The 25,004-nt window shown below is 39.0% G+C and overlaps 1 protein-coding gene across 1 annotated transcript in view; it reads right to left on the bottom strand.

Moving 5' to 3' along the window:
• Nucleotides 1–282: 282 nt before the first annotated feature.
• Nucleotides 283–25,004, bottom strand: part of LOC140475910 (uncharacterized) — a 65,360-nt gene continuing 40,638 nt past the window's right edge. Inside the window, exons 6-11 of the mRNA XM_072567837.1 lie at nucleotides 10,156–10,249; nucleotides 8,743–8,805; nucleotides 5,414–6,143; nucleotides 3,684–3,954; nucleotides 831–978; nucleotides 283–703 (exon numbers count right to left, since the gene is read on the bottom strand). Of these exons, the coding sequence (XP_072423938.1) occupies nucleotides 512–703; nucleotides 831–978; nucleotides 3,684–3,954; nucleotides 5,414–6,143; nucleotides 8,743–8,805; nucleotides 10,156–10,249 (1,498 nt within the window). The 3' untranslated portion in view covers nucleotides 283–511. The remainder of the gene's footprint in view (nucleotides 704–830; nucleotides 979–3,683; nucleotides 3,955–5,413; nucleotides 6,144–8,742; nucleotides 8,806–10,155; nucleotides 10,250–25,004) is intronic.

Genomic DNA, 25,004 nt, shown 5'->3' with positions numbered 1-25,004 from the left:
TCCTTCAATAGTAAGTGCTACAGCTAGCATCAACTGCAATTACTGCCTATCGTGTATAACCTGACAAGCGTAAGCTCAGGAGTACCATAGAGTTTCTTGAAAACCAGTGGTTCCCTTTCATCAACTGAATTTTGCTGTGACCTCCAAGAGGATGTTTTAAGTTTCAAAGTTTCAGGATAATGTGGAACTTTTGAGAAACTGAAAACACATTTATGCCCATTAGTCAAAAGTGCAAAGTGACCTCTGATTGAAAACAAATTAACATCATGCATAAAGTGAAAGTAATCTTTGAGAAAAGAACTTTTTTATTTCAATGCTTTTAAATATTAAACATAGTTATTGAAAGTTTCCAAATCTGAAAAATTGAATCAAATTGATTATTCTATGTTCTGTACTGCTATAGGCCAATACAGTATCACCTAAAATATTGTTAATCCTTTCAAGAGTCATTATTCTAATGCCTGACTTACAAAACAACAATCAATTCAAAAACAATAATCTCACGCGAACATTAACTCTTGGTGGGATCTTTCACCCGTCCTATAAACAGTAGCATGTTTGTTATTTCTTCATATATCATGAAAACAAAAGGGTGGTCCACTTTTATGACAGTTGGAAGTGAATAAGGCACTGCTGAAACACTGGTTACTGCTGCTGCTTCAGTTCCTCTCTCATTCACATCGATCGTTGCTTTGTGAATAACCTGGAAAAATGAACAAAATGAAATTAATCAGTTGCAACTTCCTCCTTCTCCTGCCATATTCAAATAAGCATAGCAAACAGGAGAAAAACTGATATGGGTTCAGTGACTACTTTCAGAACAAATGTACCTTAGAAATCTTCAGATGGTAAGATGAAGAGATTCCAGAAAAATTGGCAGTGTTTGTGAAGGGTGTTATAATTCCCAATTGTCGCAGCTTCCTTTCCATGTCATATGACTTGTTCAATTTAAATTTTGGAAAATATAGTTCAATTTTCCTAGGACAAGAAAATAAACATGATTTACAAACAACGAAAAACTAAGAACAAAAACATTTAATGTTATTGCTATTCAGATGTATTGACATGTAATAGAGCACGTTAATATTTTATGTTGGAATCATGAGGGAAGAATAGATGATTGAGACCTAGAGCAAAGTCTTTGCTTGTGGAGTCTCATTTGTATCCAGCCTAAACTAGTGAAGCTAAATTCCTTGTACATTTGTGACAATTATGGAGTGCTTAATAGCACGTTCTGCATTTTTAAAAATGGATTCATTGTAGAAAATATTCAATGAACAAAATGGTTTTTTATTCCAATTGGCTTTACAAAGTAACAAGAGGAAGCCCATTACCCCCAAAAGCCTGGTTTGGTATTCAATTAAATCGTGGCTTATCCATACATCAACTCTACTGCCCACTTTAGCTCCAACTGGCATGCTCCCTTTTGCACAGCTAATGTGAGAAATGCAATGCTGAACAGTAAGGTGTGTCAATGCCATTTTTCCCAAAAAAATCTTCGATTTGATTACAATCTATTCAGATACTGCAAACTCAGCAATCAAGCTTGTCTGCTTTTCAAGAAGTACCTTTCCCTTTATATATATGTATATAATATATAGTTGAATGCACTCTGGAAATGGAATCAGAATGGTAAGTGTTCTGCTGCCAGCTATGCCAAATAAAACATGCTGCCTCTATAACGGTAGGGACTCTGCAAAATCAGAAGTAACCATCACTCTACGGAAAAGAATTTCAGAACTGGAAACTGGATGCATTGTTTGCAAAATGTAAGGAGAATTCTGTGTAAACTTTAACCTTACTCATGCACTATGTTAGTAAGTTGAAGGTATTTCATTTTCATTAAATTATCATTAAATTGTGTGGATTCAATAAAAGACAATGACTCTCAAAATAAAATTTAAAATTAATCTAGGTTTAAAGATTAGCAAAGCAGCATAGCAGTTAACCATTATTGCTTTTCCATTGAGCGACAGGATGAAGATTAGTATCTGAGTCAGCCATCTGGCAGGTTCCAGATTTCAGTCAAATTGTTGAGGACAAGTGCCAAGTGGAGCTGTACTTTCTTACATAGAGGTGAAAAATAAAATAATTAAAGTAATTTTGATCACTTCCAGCAACTGATCACAAACCAGCATTGACAAAGATATATAAACATATTGTCTTTTTACTCCTCATCTCCAGAGAATGGAGTTTGACATGCAGTGATTCAAAATTTCGTGAATTGCACTAAAAAGGAATGAGCCATAAAAATACCATGATGTGATAATTCATTGACAACAAAGGAAGTTTTTCCTGACTAAATTTTATTTTTTACTATTAAATACTTAAATTTGATTTTATTTTTTATATTTCTCAGTTGCATTTGTTTTTTTTAAAGTTGCATTGATCTGAATCTGAATGTATTTATATTTTAAATAGTGATAGTAAGCAGATTTTAAAAAATCTGGGTATTCTGCTTTAGGAAGGATGGATTTGTTTCAAGAGGAAGTGAGTAGATTTACTAGAATGATACCTGGATTCCAAGAGTTGAATTAGAAAGAGAAATTACACATTACAGATATATCTCCAGAAATTTAGAAATTAAAGAATAATTTAGTTGAATTATTCAAGCTACTAAGGGAGACAAATCAGGTAGATATAGATAAACATTTTCTGCTGATTAGGGGATCTAGGACTAGGGACATAATGTAAAATGTGAATGTGAAATTAAAAATATTTCACATAAGTTTTTCTGAGAAGGAAACTTATTAAACCAACATACAGTGGATAAAAGGTTTTGATCCTTTCAAGTGACTCAGTAATTGCTATTTGCGCAAAACAATCATTATAAGGTGGTTAGTAGCAATTAATTTTACAGCAGAATCATAGTGACATACAGCACGGAAACAGACCCTTCATTCCAATTTGTCAACACTGACCATTAATCCCAATCTGACCTAGTCCCATTTGTCAGCATTTGGCTCTTTTCCCTCTAAACCCTTCTTATTCATATACCATACAGATGCCTATTAAATGCTGTAACTTTACCATCTTCCACTACTTCTGCTGGCAGTTCATTCTATACACACACCACCCCTGCGTAAAAAAAGTCACTCCTCAGGTCGTTTAAATCTTTCCTTTCTCACCTTAAACCAATGCCCTCTAGTTTTAGTTTTCCTTACCCACAGAAAAGCAGATAAGAGATAGACAATTAAAGTGATTCTGCAAGCATTGCCATGAGTCCAGAACATACAGTAAAAATATCCAGTCTACTTATGAATATTTACTCAACCACTTTTCTGTAGAGTTAACTACATGCACAATTTACCATACGAAAACACACTTAACTATCAACTATTCATCATTATTTCAGTATAGAAATCCTAATACCTTACTAAAACAAGAACATATTTTAATTGGAATTAAATTAAATTTAAATGATAAAATTAAGTTACAAGTGATAACAACAATGCTTAAGGCTTTTTTTTGGGTCTATAAACCTGTCTCAGACTTCTGTCTGGCTCCACATATGTCAAAGAAACATAAAATAAGTTCTAAGTCCAATAATGAAGAATGAAGAACAGCACTTCATTGAAAAAGGTATGTTAATCTTTGCCTCACTATAGCTACTTTTTCTCAGTTGTAACCTATTGCATTTTGACATACCCATTACTGTTTGATTGTAAAATTGAAAGTCATACTTTGGTTTCAATGCTTTGATCCACTTGGCTAATAATTCTGTTGTTAGCTCATCTTCCACATGTAGATATTCTCCATTTTTTGGTATCACCACCAACATACTTGCATTTCCTTGGTATGGAATCTTCAGTATTATACAAGAATGTGTCTTGTCATGTGTTAAGAAAAAAGTGTCCTCTTTGAACATCATTGGCACTTTGATTCTGGTATATGCATTTATGTAGAATATTCCATCCTTGGTACCATTTGGATCAAAGGGAGCCATCCACTTCCCTGAACAAAAATAAGCAATTATTGCTGATCTATAATTACTCATTTTTAAATTTTTAACATTATAGATAATGGTTCGTACTCTGACTATTGTTGGTCGGAGTATTATGTAGGTGGAGCAGTGAGAGTCACCAATTTCTTGGTTTTCATTTCATAATAATTTATCTTTTCTCTCCCCTCACTCTCTCCTACCTCTTCATAATCTAAAAGGCAATATTAAGCTGAAGAAAATAATATACAAATAAAAGGAGAAACCTGGATGTGCAGAAAGGGGGTAGGAACAAAACTATGAAAACAAGCTAATAATGTAAGGATGATAAGTTGTATCAGTCTATTGAAGACAAGTTCAGGTCATACTGTAATAGCCATGAAGGATACGACAGACTTATTTGATGAATAGAAACTGAAGGAACAAAGGTATTTGTTCAGGTGCACAAATCACTAAAAGCTAGTGCACAGGTAAAAAAAAATAATCAAAAGAGACAAAAGGAGTGTTGGCTTTAATTTCAAAGAGATTGGTATACAAATAGAAGTGGTTATGCTTCAGTTGGTCTGAACCTTGGCCATTTCTCCATCACATCTGGAGCATTGTATTCAGTTTTGGGCACGATACCATAGCTAGAATATATGGTTTTAAAGAGGAACTCTGCAGATTAAAAAAAAAATGATTCTGAAACTTTGATGGTTAAATTATGAAAACAAGTTGCCAAAAAAAAGCATTCTATTCCTTTGAGTTTCCAAAGCTGAAGGATAATTAATTGGGGCATTTATATTGATGAAAGCACATAAAACAATGTTATTTCCACTAGTGAGAGAATCTAGAGCAAAAGGACACATCATAACATTAAGAGATTGGCTTTTCCAGTGCACTGGTGCAATAAGAAAGCGTTTTTGTATGCTAATTAGTTTAATAATAAGTCATTATATTTGCAGTAGCTAATCATACATGATCTTGGCAAGCTGTAATGAACAAATGTCACTGGAATTGTGGAAAGGCTATGGATGCCAAATTTCCAAGACTGTGATTGACCATTGTTTTAGGTAATGTTTTAAGATATTAGGATCAGGCATAGTTAAATTGATTTGCTATGATCTTTGAGAGGCTTACTGGCAAACTCTTATGTTGAAGGGCATACATTTTTATCCTACTATCACACCAACTAGACTTAATATGCTCCATTTAATCTTTAGTTTCAATTTGACTAAGGAAGTACGACGGGGTGACTGAACCTCATAAAATTAATCCATGGTTTTTGGAACAGAAACTTTGAATCTACCAAACTCCTTCAGTCTTACTTTCTCCCTATAATCTACACATTGTGTGCCACCTAGCCGCCACATGTAATTAATTTACTCTTCCATTCACTGCTCTTTAACTTGAACCTTTGACCCAGCTTCATAATTTATAAATAATAGGCCAGGCATTTTATATTACTGTGTTGAATGAATTTTGAATTCTTACCTTTGAATAAGATGTAATTAGTAAACAGAAGTTTGGTTTTGCTATCCACAGAATCAAGCAACTTGTTGATTTTTCCATTTGTTCTATTGTCGATATATTGATTAATGATATCTGTGGCGTTGGCTGCATCTTGAAAATCTACAGGAATTATATCAGCATTATAAAAATAAGAAGCATCATTGATGTATGTTGGTTTCAAACGAATGTCATCTTGTACAAACAAAGCAATTCCCTCTGAGATAAGGAGATCTTTGTTGCTGCTAACATTGCAGTGAAGCCACTGAAACAATGTGTGCAACAGGTATGGGTTGTTCATTTTGATCAAATCTTTTACGTTCAAGACTTGGAGTATGTCATCAGATGTAACTTGCTTAGCACCAAGGGACATCATGGCAAACATTGTGGAGATGGTAATAGGTGAAAAGAACACATTATCTTCGTGTAGGTTTGCTATTTTCCTGTAGAGGTTAAAACCAAATTCCCTGTTTTTTTCTGTCAATGTGTAGATTGCTTGCATATCGGGGACTGGTTCTGGTGGTTCTGGTGCAAGTATGGCTTCAGCATTATGTTCTGAATCTGAACTAAAATTCCGAGGCTGCTGTGGCTGGCTGCAATGGTGCTGCTGCGCCATCATAGTGATCATTAATTCACCACTTATCAGAAGGATAACAATTTCTGCTTTCATTTTTTCTTGTCTTGATGATCTCAGAATTACCTGCAGAGCAACATTCTGGATAATAAATGAATATTAGTTTGATAATAAGTCATTATATTTGCAGTAGCGAATCATACATGATCTTGGCAAGCTGTAATGAACAAATGTAGTACAATCTTTCACTGGAATATTTTTCAATGCCTATTTGCCAGGGAAAAGAAAACAAAACATGTAAAAGAACAGAGATCCTGTCTGAAAGAAGTAGACCTCAGACATGACCCAAAACTCAATCAAAGGATGGGTTTGGAATTTTTTTTTAAGGTGGGGTTATTAGAGTAGGAATTTAAAGAAAAGTACTAAGATAGTTGAAGACTGTTGCCAAAAAGAAGAATAGAGTAGATGCACAAAGGCCCATGGTCAAAGGCTGTAGGAGGGAATACAATGTCAGAGGTTATAGAAATTCTGTCGTTGTAGAAATAGGGTGGATCTGAAGTGGTATTGAGAATGCAAATTTTAATAGGGTAAACAGTAAGCAGACAGGAGAAATCAGTTAGGATAAAGGTCCAATGAGTTTTAATGTAGAAAAGGGAAAGGACGCTGAGTTTTGGATAAATTGTTACATGAGAATAGGATGATGAGTGACCAGCAAGGAGAACACTAATTAAGATCAGAGGTGATGATGCAGAGGTGCCGGTGTTGGACCGTGGTGAACAACGTTAAAAATCGGGTTATAGTCAAACAGGTTTATTTGAAAGTACAAGCTTTCAGAGCGCTGTTCCTTCGTCAGGTAGCTAGGTGACAGAAGTATGGTCAAGTTGCCAGCATCAGGCTTAAGAAAGAAGAATGATTTGGGTAATTTTCAGAGGAGATAGTGGGTAGTTGGGTCATGTGAAAGAAGTGTATTTTGACATCTTCTTTCTTATAATTAAGAAGTCCAATCTAAGGCATTAGCTCAATAAATAAACAACTTGGTTTATATGCTCAGGTTAAACTGAATGGAAACTGAGCCTAAACATCCAGCTTAGTAGAGACAGAGTATTCTTAAATCATAGTTACATTTAAATAATTCATTGAACCTTTAATTATGGAGTGATAAGTGTTATGTTTTGTTTTGATTGCCAGTTTTCAACATTGCTGTGTGGTGAAATGTGTTGAGAATCACATTTAACTAGTATTTGCAGGTTTTTTTTCATATAAGTAGAAATATCTTTTATAGTCTGTTTCGTTTCTTTCTTTCATTATAGTTTCCTGAAATCTGTTCGAAATAAAGAATGTCACACTGCCACACAATGAGACAAAACTCAGAAAAAGTTCTTTCCCATTAGATCATAGATTCAAGGAGCCAAGAACTGTCAATGTTGTAAGATACATCTTAAGAACAAATTTGTTGTTGCACAATGTATATTGAGAAGATGGAACAAATTAAATTCCAAAAACCTTAAAACATGCTTCAATTACAACTTTAACTCATGCAGGTTTAGGTTGTCTGCAGAATTCCAGCACTTCATTAATTATTTGTCACCTATGTTCTGCATAGGAAGAGAATAATTAAATAATGTTAACTATAATACATGAGTCTTCACAATTATGAACTTAACACTTTTTAAAGTTCCCACTATTGAAGTCTGTACTGCTTTCCAAATTGATGAATGACTATCAAATCTCATCTGTCTTTTTCTGAAGACAACAGTGATTTTTAAATGATGCATACCTTGCAGCATAGTTCCGATGGATAGTGAGTTATGGAGAAAAGCCAATCAATTAAATAATTCCACAAACCATCTTCTGCACATTACCCATTAATAGTCAGTACACATTAACCAATGTGTAGACGTAGCCCAGTCCAGAATCTTGAACAGTATGACTGGCTAGAAATATTATTGACTTTGTCTACTTTTCAATGTTTGAGCGTTTTGTCTCCATGTTTTAACATAAAAATGTTATTCACATAAAAGCGTTCAAGTATGGATAGTTGTGGATCAAACTAAATTAATGAAGTGTGAATTTTAGCTAAAAATAAATCAACATCTGTAATGCAAATATCTCAATACATTGGACTTTCAACTTTCCATATCATCTATTTGATGGAATAAGTCTTTGTTCAGTGGCAGCATTTCTATTTCCGTGTTATAAGATGCAGAATCTGAACCCCGTATTTGAAAGTGCTGATGAGTGGAGACTGAAGCTCTGGCTCTAAGTACCAGACTGTCATCCAGTTTCAGTGGATGTGACTGGAGTTGGCCACATTCCCCCCATACCTCCCAGTCATGGTATATTTTCTAGGAGCACATAGAATCTACCTGTCATTCAGGAATAGCCATCTTATAACTGATATAAAAAGATGCAATCCACCATGGAGGGAACGTTTGCTTCATGGATGACTTTTGTTACTCAGCCTCTTCAATACTTCATGCTATTCTCCAAGGGAACAGTGTGATACAGAATTAAGAGCAGCTCATTTGAATGGACAACAGCGACAGTAGTTCAGTAATTCACTTACCACTTTACCAATTCGTTGGTCTTGATTCTAACTCAGCCTTCCCAAACAGCTATCTAAATCCATGCAAGCTATGGATTTAATTTTAATATTATCGTACAAATGATAAATCAATCAGCAAAACACTAGAAAAGAGATTCAACACAAACTATTGCTGCATCAAATCTTACCACTCACATTTCTTGCTTGTGCTGAAAGCAACAGTCTTTTTTTTACTGTTACATGCCTTGCAACATCGTTCTGATGGATAATGAGTTGTGGAAAAAAGCCAATTGAGTAAACAAGCCACTTTTTTGCCAGTTATCCATTAATAATAAATACACATTACTCAATATATTTTCACTATCTAGTCTATTGAGCTTGAACAGAGTCTAGCTTGGATATATTTTCAGTTCTATTTTTCTCTTGATCCAAAAGCATGAGGGAGCTGTTATACACAACGGGGAAAATTGACAGGCTGCTAGGCACAGCCGTTCCCTGACCCACAACCCCTCTACCCCCCCACCCCCCCACAGGCCCCTACCCTGTCACTCAGAAACCAAACGGTAACAGTCAATTCAACCCATGGTTTAGAATTCTCTTCTATTTAGCAATTGCTACCTCACATCTCTAATCTTCTCCTTTCTTGATCTTAGAGAAATCAAACCCTCTGGAGAAAACACAGGAAAGTGGACATCAGGAATGTTGGATCAGCCATGATCCTTCTGAATGGTGCAACAGGCTTGAGGGGCCAAATGGCCTCCTTTCATTCTTATTTGTTAAGATCTTATGGTCTTACTCCAGCACCTGAACCAAATATACGGTAACCCCCCTAATATCTCTTTCCTTGTCTGATTACATATTAGTGATTCACTTTGAAGATCTTTTGATATTACCATTTGGCACCTAATTACAAATGTATCATATTGTATGATATCACTACCACAAAACTATAACATGCTGGTACCTGAATATGTTCGGCCTACTTCTTTCCATTGCATACAACAAACTTTATGGCCACCAACTCAGCACTTGAGCTGGTCTGGTTGCAGTCAAGATTAGAGTGGTGCTGGAAAAGCACAGCAGGTCAGGCAGCATCCGAGGAGCAGGAAAATCACATTTCGGGCAGGAGCCCTTCATCAGGATTGGTTGCAGTCAAGTTGCCAATAGCAGTTTCAAAAAACTGAGCACCATCACCCAACTTGTGGAAAATGCAATTCCCTTTCCAGAGTTTTGAGCTGCTTTTAAAAAAGCAGCAACCCCACTGGATTTGTACCTAAAGAGAGCTGCCTACAGGGATTATAATTATAATTTGCAACTCAGCAATCTGTATCATTAAGGTCCGACCATGAAAATGAAACATATGACAATGTCATTGGGTGGGCCACAGATTCCCAAAATTCCCAAAATCAATATTCCCAAAAATATATTAACTGGATTTCAACTTCAATCATGTTATACACAAGTGTTAATAACAACATTGTTATTAAAATGTAAATACTTATAATCTGAATATTTTAAGAAACTGGAAGCACTAAAAGTTCACAACAGTTCATTTGCTGAATCAGTTGGATAGACTGACCACTGGAGCAGAACATGGAGAAAACTTACGTAGTCACTCAGGTTCAGCGTTACATCAAAGCTCCACTTAATGATAACTAAAAATCCCATAATCCTGCTGGGAAATTCATCAAAGATGTAGTGACTGGAATCGGATCACAATCTGTCCAGCAGATAGAAAGTACAGAATTGATCTGATAGCATTTGAAATCTAAAACCATGGATATACAATTATTAATTTTGTTCTTCACTCACCAAATTTCAGGGTGACACATGTGACTGTATATTACCTGCCAGTCCCTTAAAGTCTGGCTTGTAGTTTGAGACTGCTATCAAATGGGTGGTGTGGTGGCTCAGTGGTTATCTCTGCTGCCTCACAGCGCCAGGGACCCAGGTTTGATTCCAGCCTCAGGTAACTGTCTGTGTGGAGTTTGCACATTCTCCCTGTGTATGTGTGTGTTTCTTCCCACAGTCCAAAGCTGTACAAGTAAGGTGAATTGGCCATGCTAAATTGCCCATAGTGTTAGGTGCATTAGTCAGAGGGAAATGGACCAGGGTGTCCTTATGAAGCATGTATACAGAAAGGATCAGATGGTATTGGACATATCGATACAGCTATTGAACTACAACAAGGGGCGTTCACAGTGCTTCTGCTCCTGCTGTGGTTACTGAAAGATATCTTTGGACAAGATTCTACTCATCTTGTGACTGTGGAACCACCAAATGACATGTTGTGAATTTCTGTTATTATTTCTTCTTTGCTTTTAAAAATCTTTGAATAAATTGTCAACAACCAGATGGAGGATGGGTAATCCAAGATGGAGGATGGGAAAACTTTCTGGCTGTAAGAGCTGCTCCTTTTTTTGAGGTATTTTAAGTGTTGGAGGTGATTTTCTCAAATTCCAGGAGCAGCAATTACTGTTTTATATACTGTTGCATTGTTTTGGAACTTTGGAAAAAAAAAGTCAAAACAACAGCAGTTTTAAAAGGGAGAAGAACAGACTAAAGAAGCACATGGTGAGGTCAGTGCAGGAGAGAGAGAGAGAGAGAGAGAGAACCTGCACAGTTACTGCCTTTGCTGTTTTTGCTGCCAGAGGATGTGGTGGAGGCTGGTACAATTGCAACATTTAAGAGGCATTTGGATGGGTATATGAATAGGGAGGGTTTGGAGGGATATGGGCCGGGTGCTGGCAGGTGGGACTAGATTGGGTTAGAATATCTGGTCAGCATGGACAGGTTGGATCTGTTTCCATGCTGTACATCTCTATGACTCTATAACCACAGTCATTTAAATACCTAACCATCTGTGAATGATTTCTCGTCTTTTACTGGAAGTAGGCAAACATGAAATGATGCTTCAATGCAGGCTATTGCTGCTGGTTTAGAAAAAAAGTCATGATGTGGAGAATCCACCACCCACCATGTACGTGGCAGGTACTCTTGTGATTCGGCCAACATTATCTATCTCATACGCTACAGGCAAAGATGCCCCGAGGCATGATACATTGGTAAGACCAAGCAGACACTACAATAACGAATGAATGGGCACCACACAACAATCACTGACCAGGAGTGTTCTTCCCAGTCATGGAAAGTTTCAGCGGTCATGGACATTCGGTCTCGGATCTTCAGATGACCATACTTCAAGGCGGACTTCGGGACAGGCAACAATGCAAAGTGGCCGACCAGAGGCTGATAGCCAAGTTCGATACACACGAGGACGGCCTCAACCAGGACCTTAGGTTCATGTCACACTATAGGTAGCCTCAACACACACACACACACACACACACACACTCTCTCTCTCTCACAGGTTTATACTCCATCACGCTCACATGCACACTTTACCAAGTATGCACATATGCAAACACGCACTCTCTTACACACACTCACGTGCACACACTCACACTTTCTCTCTCTCTCTCCTGCACGCACACACGCACACATATAAGTCTATGGGGTGAATTTGTATTTGCAGAATTATATTTGCAGATGCACTGTATTTTTTCTCAAAACGATGTACAATCTGCAGGCAGTCAATCCATGTAATATTTTATAAATTCCATTTTGGAAATAGAACCAGTCTGACTCAAAATTGGGATACAAACAGACTCTAAATTTGCACCTTTAATGTATTGTCTGAGCCGAGATGCCACTTTTTAAAAATAAAACCTTAAGTTATCTCAAGAATATGACTTAAAAGAAGTTCTGGGATTTACATATTAATGAATCTAAACCTGCAACCCATTCTAAAAGATGATAGACTTAACAGCAATCCAGGTTTGTTCAATGTATCATTTCAGTTGCATGTCACTATAATCTTTTGCTATAAATTCTGTACCTTATGGTCCTGCTCCACAGTTACCTGATAAACAAGAAGCGCTCCAAAAGCTAGTACTTCCAAATAAACCTGTTGAACTATAACCTGGTGTTGTGTGATTTTTAACTTGGAAAAAAGTGGGTGTTGTCGTTTCAAATTCCCCTCCTTATGCTGGCAGTTGGGACTAGATTGGGTTGGGATATCTGGTCAGCACGGATGGGTTGGACCGAAAGGTCTGTTTCCATGCAGAAAAAAATTATATTAAAAAAAATACATTGATGACATATAAGGTAAACACTCTTATCCTTTACAGTTGTGAACAGAAATTCTTTTTCCCAATCCACCGGGATTTTGTACATTTTTGGCTCCTTTGTAGTTTAGTTCATCACTCATTGTTATTGCTTCACTTTGTAGTTCATGTCATTACTCTGCCACTGATCATATTGCATATATGATCCAGTCTGGATCCATGTCCCTGGAACATCTGGAATGTTACATCTGGAACATCTTGTCTGCTTTCTAGTGTTGAGGCACAGGAAGGTCACACTTGTGGTTGCGATTTGTTGCCTGAGCTCCCTGGTCCGATTGTGTGGTATGGATATTGGATGTGGAGCAAGCAGCATTTGCATTGATGTTACTCTCTCTCTCCATGGATGCTGCCTGACCAGCTGAGTGTTTCCAACATGTTCTGTTTTTACTCCAGAGAAAAGATTATGGGTCTTACTATAACGACTGTTGTTGGAGTCTGCTAAGTGGCTTTCACAGCTTTGCTCCTCCCTGTAGAGCACCTCTGTTGCTCAAGTTAAACCCAGCACCAACATTCCTTCCCTTGCATCCATGGATGTCCTCCAATCATAACTGAATGTTTCACTACAACATATTCTGCTCACATTGCACATGATATACAGGACTCATTTAGATACCCCATCACTGAGGTTGCTGGTTGTCTTTAAGGAGACATCTGCTGATTATGCCATAACCTTCCACTGCCCCAGAGGGAAGGGAGATTTCGCAGGAGAGATGGAGCCTGGCATCTGTGGTGGGGCTGTCACAATATCTTCACTGATGACAACTTAGATATTATGTTGAAGGCAAAGAGGGAATAGAATGAGGCCTTCTTCCTGGAAGAGGAGACCACCAATTCAGAACCCGATACGAGTCATTGGAGTACCTTCTTATTGACTTTGTCAATTATTTTCCCCTGGAATTCCTGGTGTCAGGGAAAGCATGTTTTGAGGCAGTGAAAGAGTGGCACTCTGGCAAGAGTGCAAATCTGGACAGATATACTTCCTCCATTGGCAGTCAATGGTTAAATAATCTTGGTTGTGCCTTTCCTGCAGGTATTAATGTGGGCCTCCCAGGCTCCCTTTCTCGTCCCGGCCCTTCAATCTGTGTCAGGGTGACTAGTTTGAAAGTTTGGTAAATCAAAAAATCATAGACCTTTGTGACACATTGGCCTTTCAAACCTACAAACTATGACCACAAGTTTGGGAGTGCAATGGGGAGGCAATGTCTGAATGATATTATCACTGAACTGTTAATCCAGTGGCCCAGGTAATGTTCTGTGAATTAGGTTTGATTCCACCATGGTAGATGGTAGAAATTAATTTTAAGAAAGTCTGGAATTAGAGTCAAATGATGACCATGAATCTATTGTTGATTGTTGGAAGAACCCACCTGGTTCACTAATGTCCTTTAAGGAAAGGAAACCGCCATCCTGGACCTGGTCTGACCGACATGTGACTCCAGATCCACAGTGGCTGACTTTTAGTTGCCCTCTGGACAATTGGGAAGGGCAGTAATTGCTGGCCTACTCAGCGACACTGTTACCCATAAAATGTTTAAAAAGCTGGACTCCTTTATGGTCAGCATCCTCTGTCTCGAGTTCCAATTTCTCCACCTCTCATCGATGTTGTTTCTCAATGAGGTGCCTCTTGAAAGGGCTTCTTCCACCTCCAGGTGCACACTGCTTCTGGAAGACAATCTTACTGAAGGGACAACACAACCATCATAATAACTGAAAACTATTCAGGGGGGTATTGGAGTCCAGGCTCTGGAAATGCATCTTCTGAAACCCAGATGCCAATTCAGTGGGTGCGAGACTGAACATGGGAGATTGGTTATATTGCCTCTGTGGCTCTGTCAGGAGCTCTAACAAAACAAAATGGTGAACAGCTATGTCCTGAAGCCTGAGCAGAGTTTTCTTGTTCCCTGGAATAGAGTCATAGTCATACAGCATGGAAACAGACCCTTCTGCCAACTAGTCCATGCCAACCATAATCCCCAAAGTAATCTATTCTGAACTGTGTGCGCTTGGCCCATATTCCTCCAAATCTTTCTAATTTATGTACTTATCTAATATTACTGCACCTGCTTCCACCATTTTCTCTGGAAGTTCATTCCACACACAAATCACTCTCTGTCATAAAGAATTGCCCCCATGTGTTCTTCAAATCTTTATCCCTCTCAGCCTTAAAAATTTGCCCCCTCATCCTGAAATCCCCCACCAGAGGGCATAGACACCTGCCATTCACCTTATCTGTCCCCTTTGATTATATAAACCTCAATAATGTTATCCTTTAACCTACTACACTCCAGTGAAAACAGTCCCAGCCTATTCAACCTTTCCATATCACTCAAAATCTCCATTCCCAGCAGCATTCTAGTAAATCTCTTCTGAACCCTCTCCAACTTAATAAAATCCTTCCGATAACACCGAAGAACTAGACACAGCACTCCATCATTCTGGATTAGTGGTGCTGGAAGAGCACAGCAGTTCAGGCAGCATCCAAGTAGCTTCAAAGCTCCTTGGATGCTGCCTGAACTGCTGTGCTCTTCCAGCACCACTAATCCAGAATCTGGTTTCCAGCATCTGCAGTCATTGTTTTTACAGCACTCCATCATGTCTTGTACAACTTCAACGTAACATCCCAACTCCTATACTCAAAGCGTCCACCCAGGAACTTTGGCATTGGTATGAAGAACTGAGGATGAAGGAGATATGAGAGCTGCCAGGACAGTGAACATGCACACAGTGGAAACTCCTGATGTAGTTCCTGATTGAGGGAATGGAAGCCCTTTCTGTTGATGGACCAGATTGGTCGAGAAAAGAGTGTCTTGATAGTCAATTGATTACATGCACTGTTGCCATGAAAAAATCCAATTGAGCAGTCTCTCCAAGCAGGTGAGTTTTGGAAGGAGCTAGAAATGAAAGTGTTTTCTGTCACAGTGATTTTAAAGGCCACTTGCAGGTTGTGTTTAACCAGCACTGTAAGGTGTGAAGTCTTAACCAAGAAGGAATACAGGAAAAACTAACTATTTGGATGCAGAACTGGCTCAAACGTAGAAGACAAATGGTGGTGGTGGAGGGTTGCTTTTCACACTGGAGGTCTGTGACCCGTGTTGTGCCTCAAGGATCGGTCATGGGCCCATTACTTTACGTCATTTATATAAATGATTTGGATGTGAACGTCGGAGGTCTGTAGTACGTTGGTAGATGGTACCAAAGTTGGAGGTGTAGTGGACAACAAAGAAGGTTACCTGAGAATACAATGGGATCGTCATCAGGTGGGCTTATGGGCCGAGGAGTGGCAGATAGATATTTATTTATTTATTTAGATAAACGTGAGGTGCTGCATTTTGGAAAGGCAAATCAGGGCAGGACTTATACACTTAATAGTAAAGTTCTGGGCAGTGTTGCTCAACAAAGAGACCTTGGTGTGCAGATTCATAGTTTCTTGAAAATGGAGTCGCAGGTAGATAAGATAGTGATGGCACTGTTTGATATGCTTGCCTTTATTGGTCAGTGCATTGAGTATAGGAGTTGGGAGGTCATATTGTTCAGGATATTGATTAGGCCACTTTTAGAATATTGCGTGCAATTCTGGTCTTCCTGCTATCAGAAAGATTTATGAGACTTGAAAGGTTTCAGAAAAGATTTTACAAGGATACCAGGGTTGAGCTATGGGGAGAGGCTGAACAAACTCAGGCTGTTTTCTCTGGAGCGTTGGAGGCTAAGGGGTGACCTTATAGAGGTTTATGAAATCATGAGGGGCATGGATAGGGTAAATAGACAAGATCTTTTCCCTGGGGTGGGGGAGTCCAAAACTAGAGGGCACAGCTTTGGAAAGACACTGCTTGATTAGGGGCAGCCAGCACGGATTTGTGAAGGGTAGGTCATGCCTTACAAGTCTTATTGAATTCTTCGAGGACGTGACTAAACATGTGGATGAGGGTAGACCAGTGGATGTAGTGTACATGGATTTTAGTAAGGCATTTGATAAGGTTCCCCATGGTAGGCTTATGCGGAAAGTCAGGAGGCATGGGATAGAGGGAAATTTGGCCAATTGGATAGAAAACTGGCTAACCGGTCGAAGTCAGAGAGTGGTGGTAGATGGTAAATATTCAGCCTGGAGCCCAGTTACAAGTGGAGTTCCGCAGGGATCAGTTCTGGGTCCTCTGCTGTTTGTAATTTTGATTAATGACTTGGATGAGGGAGTCAAAGGGTGGGTCAGTAAATTCGCAGATGATACGAAGATAGGTGGAGTTGTGGACAGTGAGGAGGGCATTTGTCGTTTGCAAAGGGACTTAGATATGATGCAGAGCTGGGCTGAGGAGTGGCAGATGGAGTTCAACCTGCCAAGTGTGAGGTTGTCCATTTTGGAAGAGCAAATAAGAATGCAGAATACAGGGTTAATGGTAGGGTTCTTAGTCAGGTGGAGGAACAGAGGGATCTTGGGGTCTATGTACATAGATCTTTGAAAGTTGCCACTCAGGTGGATAGAGTTTGTAAGAAGGCCTATGGTGTATTATCGTTCATTAGCAGAGGGATTGAATTCAAGAGTCGTGAAGTGATGTTGCAGCTGTACAGGACTTTGGTTAGGCCACATTTGGAGTACTGTGTGCAGTTCTGGTCGCCTCACTTTAGGAAAGATGTGGAAGCTTTGGAGAGGGTGCAGAGAAGATTTACCAGGATGTTGCCTGGAATGGAGAATAGGTCATACGAGGATAGGTTGAGAGTTCTCGGCCTTTTCTCGTTGGAACGGCGAAGGATGAGGGGTGACTTGATAGACGTTTATAAGATGATCAGAGGAATAGATAGAGTAGACAGTCAGAAACTTTTCCCCCGGGTACAACAGAGTGTTACAAGGGGACATAAATTTAAGGTGAAGGGTGGAAGGTATAGGGGTGGGTTCTTTACCCAGAGAGTGGTGGGGGCATGGAATGCGCTGCCCGTGGGAGTGGTAGAGTCAGAATCATTGGCGACCTTTAAGCGGCATTTGGATAGGTACATGGATGGGTGCTTAATCTAGGACATAAGTTTGGCACAACATCATGGGCCGAAGGGCCTGTTCTGTGCTGTATTGTTCTATGTTCTAAGGTGAGAGGGGAAAGATTTAAAAGGGACCTAAGGGGCAACTTTTCGCACAGATGTGGTGCTTGTAGGGAATGAGTTGCCAGAGGAAGTGGTGGAGGCTGATATCATTCCAACTTTTAAAAGGCATCTGGATGGGTATATGAATAAGGCAGGTTTAGAGGGATACGGGCCAAATGCTGACAAATAGGACTAGATTTATTTAGGATATCTGTTCGGCATGGACAAGTTGGACTGAAGGGTGCATTTCTGTGCTGTACAACTCTGCGACTCTATGACTCTATGTCACAGATACCTGCTGACTAGGTCACAGTCCTCCTCAGTTAACTCTGCCTCTACTGGTAGGTTTTGTAATGAGGTTTTTGGCTTCCATGGGACCTGCACATAACCCATGCTGACTCTTCAATGCCCTACTGAGACAGAGTTACATTGTCAGAACCTGCAATGTTTTTCTCTTCTGTGCCTTCCTGCTGCTCAGGGTTCTGCCCTTCCCTGTGGATGCACCCCTCAGGGTGCACAGTCTGTCATTCTGAAGCCTTCTTTTGAATAGGTAATGCCCCATTGTGATGGCAATATTGGTGACTCTTTGAAAGGGCTGGGAAATACAATGCCCATTCAGTGCCTGAGCAATTAGTGCCCCCTAATCCTGCCACCTGTGCAATGCCTATGGCATCTCGTTTGCGAAGATTGAGTTGCCGTTTGCTGTTATGACCCCTTGTGGCTCCTGGGGTAGCTTCCACCTTATTAAAGCTGAAAATTGGTCGAACCTGAAACCTATGCATCCCCACTTCAAATTTCCAACCTCCCTCTCAACCATGCTCTGAAATAGTTTCTTAACTCAGTTTATTGGGGTCAATCAAGAGAGAAGTGAAATCCTTGTCCAGCCCTTCCCCATTCCAATGGACAGTGCCACTGTTGGGAATGGTGTCTTGAAACTGGCCACCATTCCTTGACCGGACGCTGAAAATTCAACCAAAGAATCTGCAATGTGGTGTAAATAGATTAAGACAGTGATACAAATTTAGAAGATGGAATATTTTCTGGGAAACTGTGATATTACCCACTTTGGTAAGAACAATGGAAAACTGAAGCTTTTCCTTTCAATGGAGAGAGTTTTCAGCATGCGATAGTACAGAAGACATCCTTATACAAGAAGCACACAATATTAGGATGCAGATAAAAGGCAAATAAAATGTTGGCCTTTATTGAAAGGTGAAAAAGTATATTGAATTAACGTTGCCTTGTTACAACTGTATAGAACATTGCTGGCACTACACCAAGAATATTGTGTACACCTTTGGTCTCCTTACTTAAGTAATGTTATACTCTCAGTATAGGCAGTTGGGAGAAAGTTCAGTGGATTAATGCCTGGGCTGAAAGTATTGCCTTATGTTGCATAGGTTGGTGTATGCATGTTAGGACAAGAAAGTTGATGTATTGAACCACAGAAGATTCTAAGGACAAAGAAAATGCTGAGGAGATATTTCTTCTTCTGGATGAATCTAGAATTAGAAGGAACTTTTTTTATTGCTAAACACTCAACTTATGTTCAAAGTCTATTCTGCCTCTGGGGTGAGTTTTATTCAATTCACAGCATGTTCATTTCTAAATTCCAAGGTTTATGATTCAAACCCCATTCCAAGGCTTGAGCATATAAATCAGGTTGACTCTATGATATAAGTGCTATATTGTCAGAGTTAATATTATTTGAATACTGGATTAGTGGTGCTGGAAGAGCACAGCAGTTCAGGCAGCATCCAACGAGCAGCGAAATCGACGTTTCGGGCAAAAGCCCTTCATCAGGAATAAAGGCAGTGAGCCTGAAGCATGGAGAGATAAGCTAGAGGAGGGTGGGGGTGGGGAGAGAGTAGCATAGAGAACAATGGGTAAGTGGGGGAGGAGATGAAGGTGATAGGTCAAGGAGGAGAGGGTGGAGTGGATAGGTGGAAAAGAAGATAGGCAGGTCGGACAAGTCAAGGAGACAGTAACTGAGCTGGAAGTTTGAAACTAGGATGAGGTGGGGGAAGGGGAAATGAGGAAGCTGTTGAAGTCCACATTGATGCCCTGGGGTTGAAGTGTTCCGAGGCAGAAGATGAGGCGTTTTTCCTCCAGGCGTCTGGTGGTGAGGGAGTGGCGGTGAAGGAGGCCCAGGACCTCCATGTCCGCGGCAGAGTGGGAGGGGGAGTTGAAATGTTGGGCCACGGGGCGGTTTGGTTGATTGGTGCGGGTGTCTCGGAGATGTTCCCTAAAGCGCTCTGCTAGGAGGCGCCCAGTCTCCCCAATGTAGAGGAGACCACATCGGGAGCAACGGATACAATAAATAATATTGGTGGATGTGCAGGTGAAACTTTGATGGATGTGGAATAAACCAAATAAACTAGGATTGTTCTACCATCCTTTTCCTTAACAGTTGGATAATAGAAATGTTGGAACTGTGTGTCTCTATGCAACAAATAATTTTACTTTGGATTGAGTACGTTCCATTCATCACTGATCATAGGAAAACCATTAATTTACTCATCTGAATTTTCAGTCTAAGCTTATTTTCAAGGACTCTGAAATGTAATCCTTTTAGCAAAAACCATAACAATTTAAGTTTGTAATGTTACTTGCAAAATGCATACCCATCAAGATTGGGCTTTTGAGATATCTGAATATACTAATGTATCAGATAAGTTATATTTCTTAAAATACTGACAATCTGAAATAAAAGCAGTAAGCTCTGAAGCAATCCTGCAGGTCTGGTGGAGAGAGAGACAATTAATGCTTAATTCTGAGATAATCTGCTTTGAAGAAGTTAGGGTGAACTCCAAATTTTAACTCTGTTTCTCGCTCCACAGATAATGCCAGATCTGCTGAGTTTCTCCAGCATTCTCTATAAATATACTTCCACGCCGTGCTTCATGCTAGCACAAAGGTATTCATTTATCAACCATGGAAGTATGGACATTCTGCTGACGTGGGACATGATTACTTAAAAAAAATTATAATTATGTCACAGAATGAGTTGGGTTTTTGTACCTAAACTGGTTTAAGATCCTTGCAGCATAAAATCAATTATTTCAAAAGCAGATGTTTGCTTAAACTTAGCAACCTTGCAGAATTCATAAGGCAATTATTTGAATTTCACAAGGGGATGGCATCTCACTGAGTCCAAACACTGCACAGATAAAAACTAACAGATAAAGTTCAAGAAGATTGCTTTTATTGGTTCATTGTGATACCTCCTATGTACTTTTCTGCAAGGTCACTTGGAAAGCATTTAGGCGGTTTTGTAAAGATATTGTACTTTTAGCACAACCTTCTTTTTTCCATTTTCTGTGCAATGCACATTTGACTGCTTAAGTTGGAAATCCTAAATTCAGTATTGTGCAAAGCTCCTTTCCGAATATTAGTCCTGTTCAATGGTTCTACCTGAAAAATTACAGAACCATGACATTTTTCAGAAATTCTGCTGTGCATTTCTAACTTTAGTAGATTTTCTCTACTACAACATCTGTCCACACAATTCAATGTCACACCATTTGATGCAATTGCTAATTTGTGTTTTTTTAAATAAAGGAGAGGGTTAAAATTGGCAATTGAAACTGGTCAGCTTAATTTTGGTGATGAAATGTTTAGAAACAATAATATAAATTTGTCAGGGTGGTGTTTTTAAAGGCACATTCTGTTTTAAAGGCAACCAGCTTGATTGCGTTCTTCAACATTTCTAAAAGGTGAGACAAGTTAATGCTTTTTGTCTTCCTTTTTTCAGGATTATCTCACAAGAAACAGATTTGAGTAAAGTGTCACCAATTTATATGGCATGACAAGAGGGTGCTGCATGGAAGTTTAGCCAAAACAGTTAACTGTCAATCTTAATTTGTAGAGCAGGCAGGTAGATACTGATTGGTCAGGAAGTTGCCATGGAAGTGCAGCAAAGATTGGCAGACTTCATCACCCTTTGTTCATGAAACAAATGTATAAAGTATGCGCGCATTCTTTTTTGCCTACAAAACATGATGTATTGTGTATTATTGCGTGCAGCTTCTGGCACACTTCAAATTCCACTGTTGATCTGAAAATGGCTTCCAATGTAACTCTTAGCGCAGTCTGGATTATTTTATAAATTATTTCCAATGACAGCGTCATGTCTAATGATGGGCATTGCAATTAGGAGCTTGGTCGACCACAATTGTCATTCGGCCCATTGTGAATAGTCAATGGGATGTATTGTTTGCTGAAATTCTTTTAGATTTCTAATGCTCTTCAGTTCTAATAAGAAGCTACAACCTGAAATGTTAACCTCTCTTCACAGAAGCTGCCTGACCTGTTGAGTGGTTCAGCATTATTTGTTTTTAATTTGGATTTCATGAATTCTGCCATAGAGCTCATGATTTCAGCTTGACTTAACTTGCAACAACAGTTTTATCTTCTGTCATTGTCAACAGCTTGAAAAGAGGGAACCATTCACATTAAGACTTGATATGGAATCTGAAAGATTTAAGGGAAGGTTTTTATGTGTATACTGATCATTAGCTTATTGATCACGAGCAAGAGCACAACAAAAATCAGTGACCTGTAAATAGATCTTTTAATGGAACAATATATTCCATAGGAGCCAGGCAGTCTTAGATCTGGTGAATAATTATCTATATTTCAGTCTCAGATTAAGTTGCTTTTAGTTTCATTGATTCCTGTACTTGAAAGAAATGAAACCTTGAGAGATGAATGAATAAATCAATGTAAGTGCTGATAAGGAGAAGATGAAGAAAAGTGCTATTTATTTAATGGTTCATAAGGAAAAATTATGAGCAACTTTTTATGACAAGTGGGAGTAGTTTGAAACAAAGACTGTTGTTCATAATGGAACAAACTGACAGATAAGTACAGCCGATTAGACATAAAGAATACTCTGTACATTAAAACGCCAATTACTTTTTCTTTAACTATAGATTATGAGATAGGAACAAGTCAACTTAAATTAGTTACATATTTTGTTAGTAGTTGTAGTCTTTGGTTAATAATGTTGAATTCATATATTTACACTGCAACCAGGACTTCGGAACAGTTGAATCCAGTACCTCGTTATATATTGCCCAGCTTCAATCTCTTGTTGAGCAAAGAGCTCTGCTACAAATACTTGACATTTGTTGAACTTCTGTTCCCAGGGGTTTCGAAAGTTAGGGGGAAAATTTGGAGCACTGCCTATACATATCATAGCTGGTTGCAACCTGGCAAAGCTATTGCATTGCTTAGCCCTTGACTGGCTCAGGTTCTAACATGAGTAGAAAGCTCTCCTCATATATGAGTAACTAATGTTTGGCAGTTTTAAGGAGCTAAACTGATATTCTACAATAATTGTTACAAAATTCATTTTAAGAGCATTATTCTTTATATTTTTTTTAGTGGGGTGTGTTATCAATCATTCTTAGAGGATAGAGAGAGAAAATGTAGAGTGCTAACTCATGAAGAAACTTGGTAAAGATGACTTCCTTAAGGAAGGGATACTTGACTTTGAGGGATACAATACAGGAGTACTCAATTGACTCCTGACAAGGGTGGGTTACCTATAAACAGTAGAACAGATTGATATTCTCAGTTCTGAGGAAGAGTTATTGGACCTGAAACATTAGCTCTGATTGCTCTCCACAGTCGCTATCAGAACCACAGAGAATTTCCAGCAATTTCTGTTTTTGTTTCATATTCTCTGAACTGGGAAGAATGAGAGATAGGTTTATCAAAAAACATTTTTTTTGAGGCCTTAACAAGATAGACACTGAGAGACTGTTTCATTCTGGGTGAGGACATGATCCCACGCCCAGAAAGGGTTCAGAGGCAGTCAGGCATTTCCAAGGGAAATAAAACTAACAAGAAAACAAAAACAGCCCTCATCCTTCACCCCTCACAAATTCATCCATGCCACCTTATGACCGCCACCCAATATGCCCAACATGCTCCCTGTCTCACCATTCACCTCCCACCAAATCTCAAACCTGCCATGCCAACCCATTACCCTCCACCTAACACCCTGATTTTTATAGCCTTTATGCCAATTTAGGGCCAACTCATGCCAACCCTTAGCCTTCACACCCTCCAGACTAACTGACACAGAGTCTGCTATGGGCAGACCTCAGAAACCATGCTGAAATGACAAAAGATAAAGTTACATTGACCATTGCTATTTGCAAAAAAGCTCATTGAGAAAAACACATTCAATACATTTAAATTCCTTCAACAAGTTAACCCTTTCTAAAAACTTAGCTGGACATTAAAAAATTACACATACTTGGAGCTGTTAATCATGTTACAAACTCATAAGCATCCTATTGTTATAATATCAGGTTGTGAAATCAGTCATGCAACAATAATTCTATAATGTTATCATAAAATCACTACAATGCAGATAGAAGCCATTCTAAAATGACCCTCCAAACAGCATCCCACCCATGTCAACCAAACCCCATCTACGTTGGCTAATCCCCCTAGTTTGTACTTCCCTGGACACTACAGGACAATTTAGTATGGCTAATTCACCTAACTTGCACATCTTTGGGCAGTGGAAGGAAACCAAAGTATCTAATGGAAACACATGCAGATACAGGGAGAATGTGCAAACTCTACACAGTCAGCTGCTCAAGGTTCAAATCAAACCTGGGTCCCTGGTGCTGTGAGGCAGCATTGCTAATCATTGTACCACGCATTATTCCTCGGGGTTACTTCAACATACAGTGTGAAATAGCGAGCTCTAATTTGTTTTAGTTACAGGTTACTGTTAATTTAAAGGGAAAGAGGTTTAAATGCCTTTTGATGGTTGACAGTTCCAATGAGCTTAGGGGTTACAATGAGTTTCATCATGATTTGTCCACATTCATGCATACATTGGACTGGTAAATCACAAAGAGCACTTGAACTTCAACACAGGGCAATTACCTCTACACAATGTTGACACATGTCTCCAGAAACAGTCCATAAACATTCCCAAAATGTACCTATCCAAATAATTCCAGTAAGTTTAGACTTTGTCATGCCAAGTGCAAAGCCCAAAAAATATGTTTTGGAGATCTCACTGACAGAAACTGGATCTATCATCACACATGAGGCTGCTGCTGTGAATCACGATGCAGAATGTACTATCACCCCTGTTCCTCCTCTGGTGAAATAATGAGTGCTAGGATTGGGGCAGAATTTCTGGAATTAGGGTTCTGGTGCCATTTTGGCTAAGTT

This window comes from Chiloscyllium punctatum, chromosome 4 (genome assembly GCF_047496795.1).
Source record: "Chiloscyllium punctatum isolate Juve2018m chromosome 4, sChiPun1.3, whole genome shotgun sequence".
NCBI classification, from domain to species: domain Eukaryota; kingdom Metazoa; phylum Chordata; class Chondrichthyes; order Orectolobiformes; family Hemiscylliidae; genus Chiloscyllium; species Chiloscyllium punctatum.
Note: the sequence above shows the minus strand (reverse complement) of the source record. Positions and strands in the feature narration are given on the sequence as shown.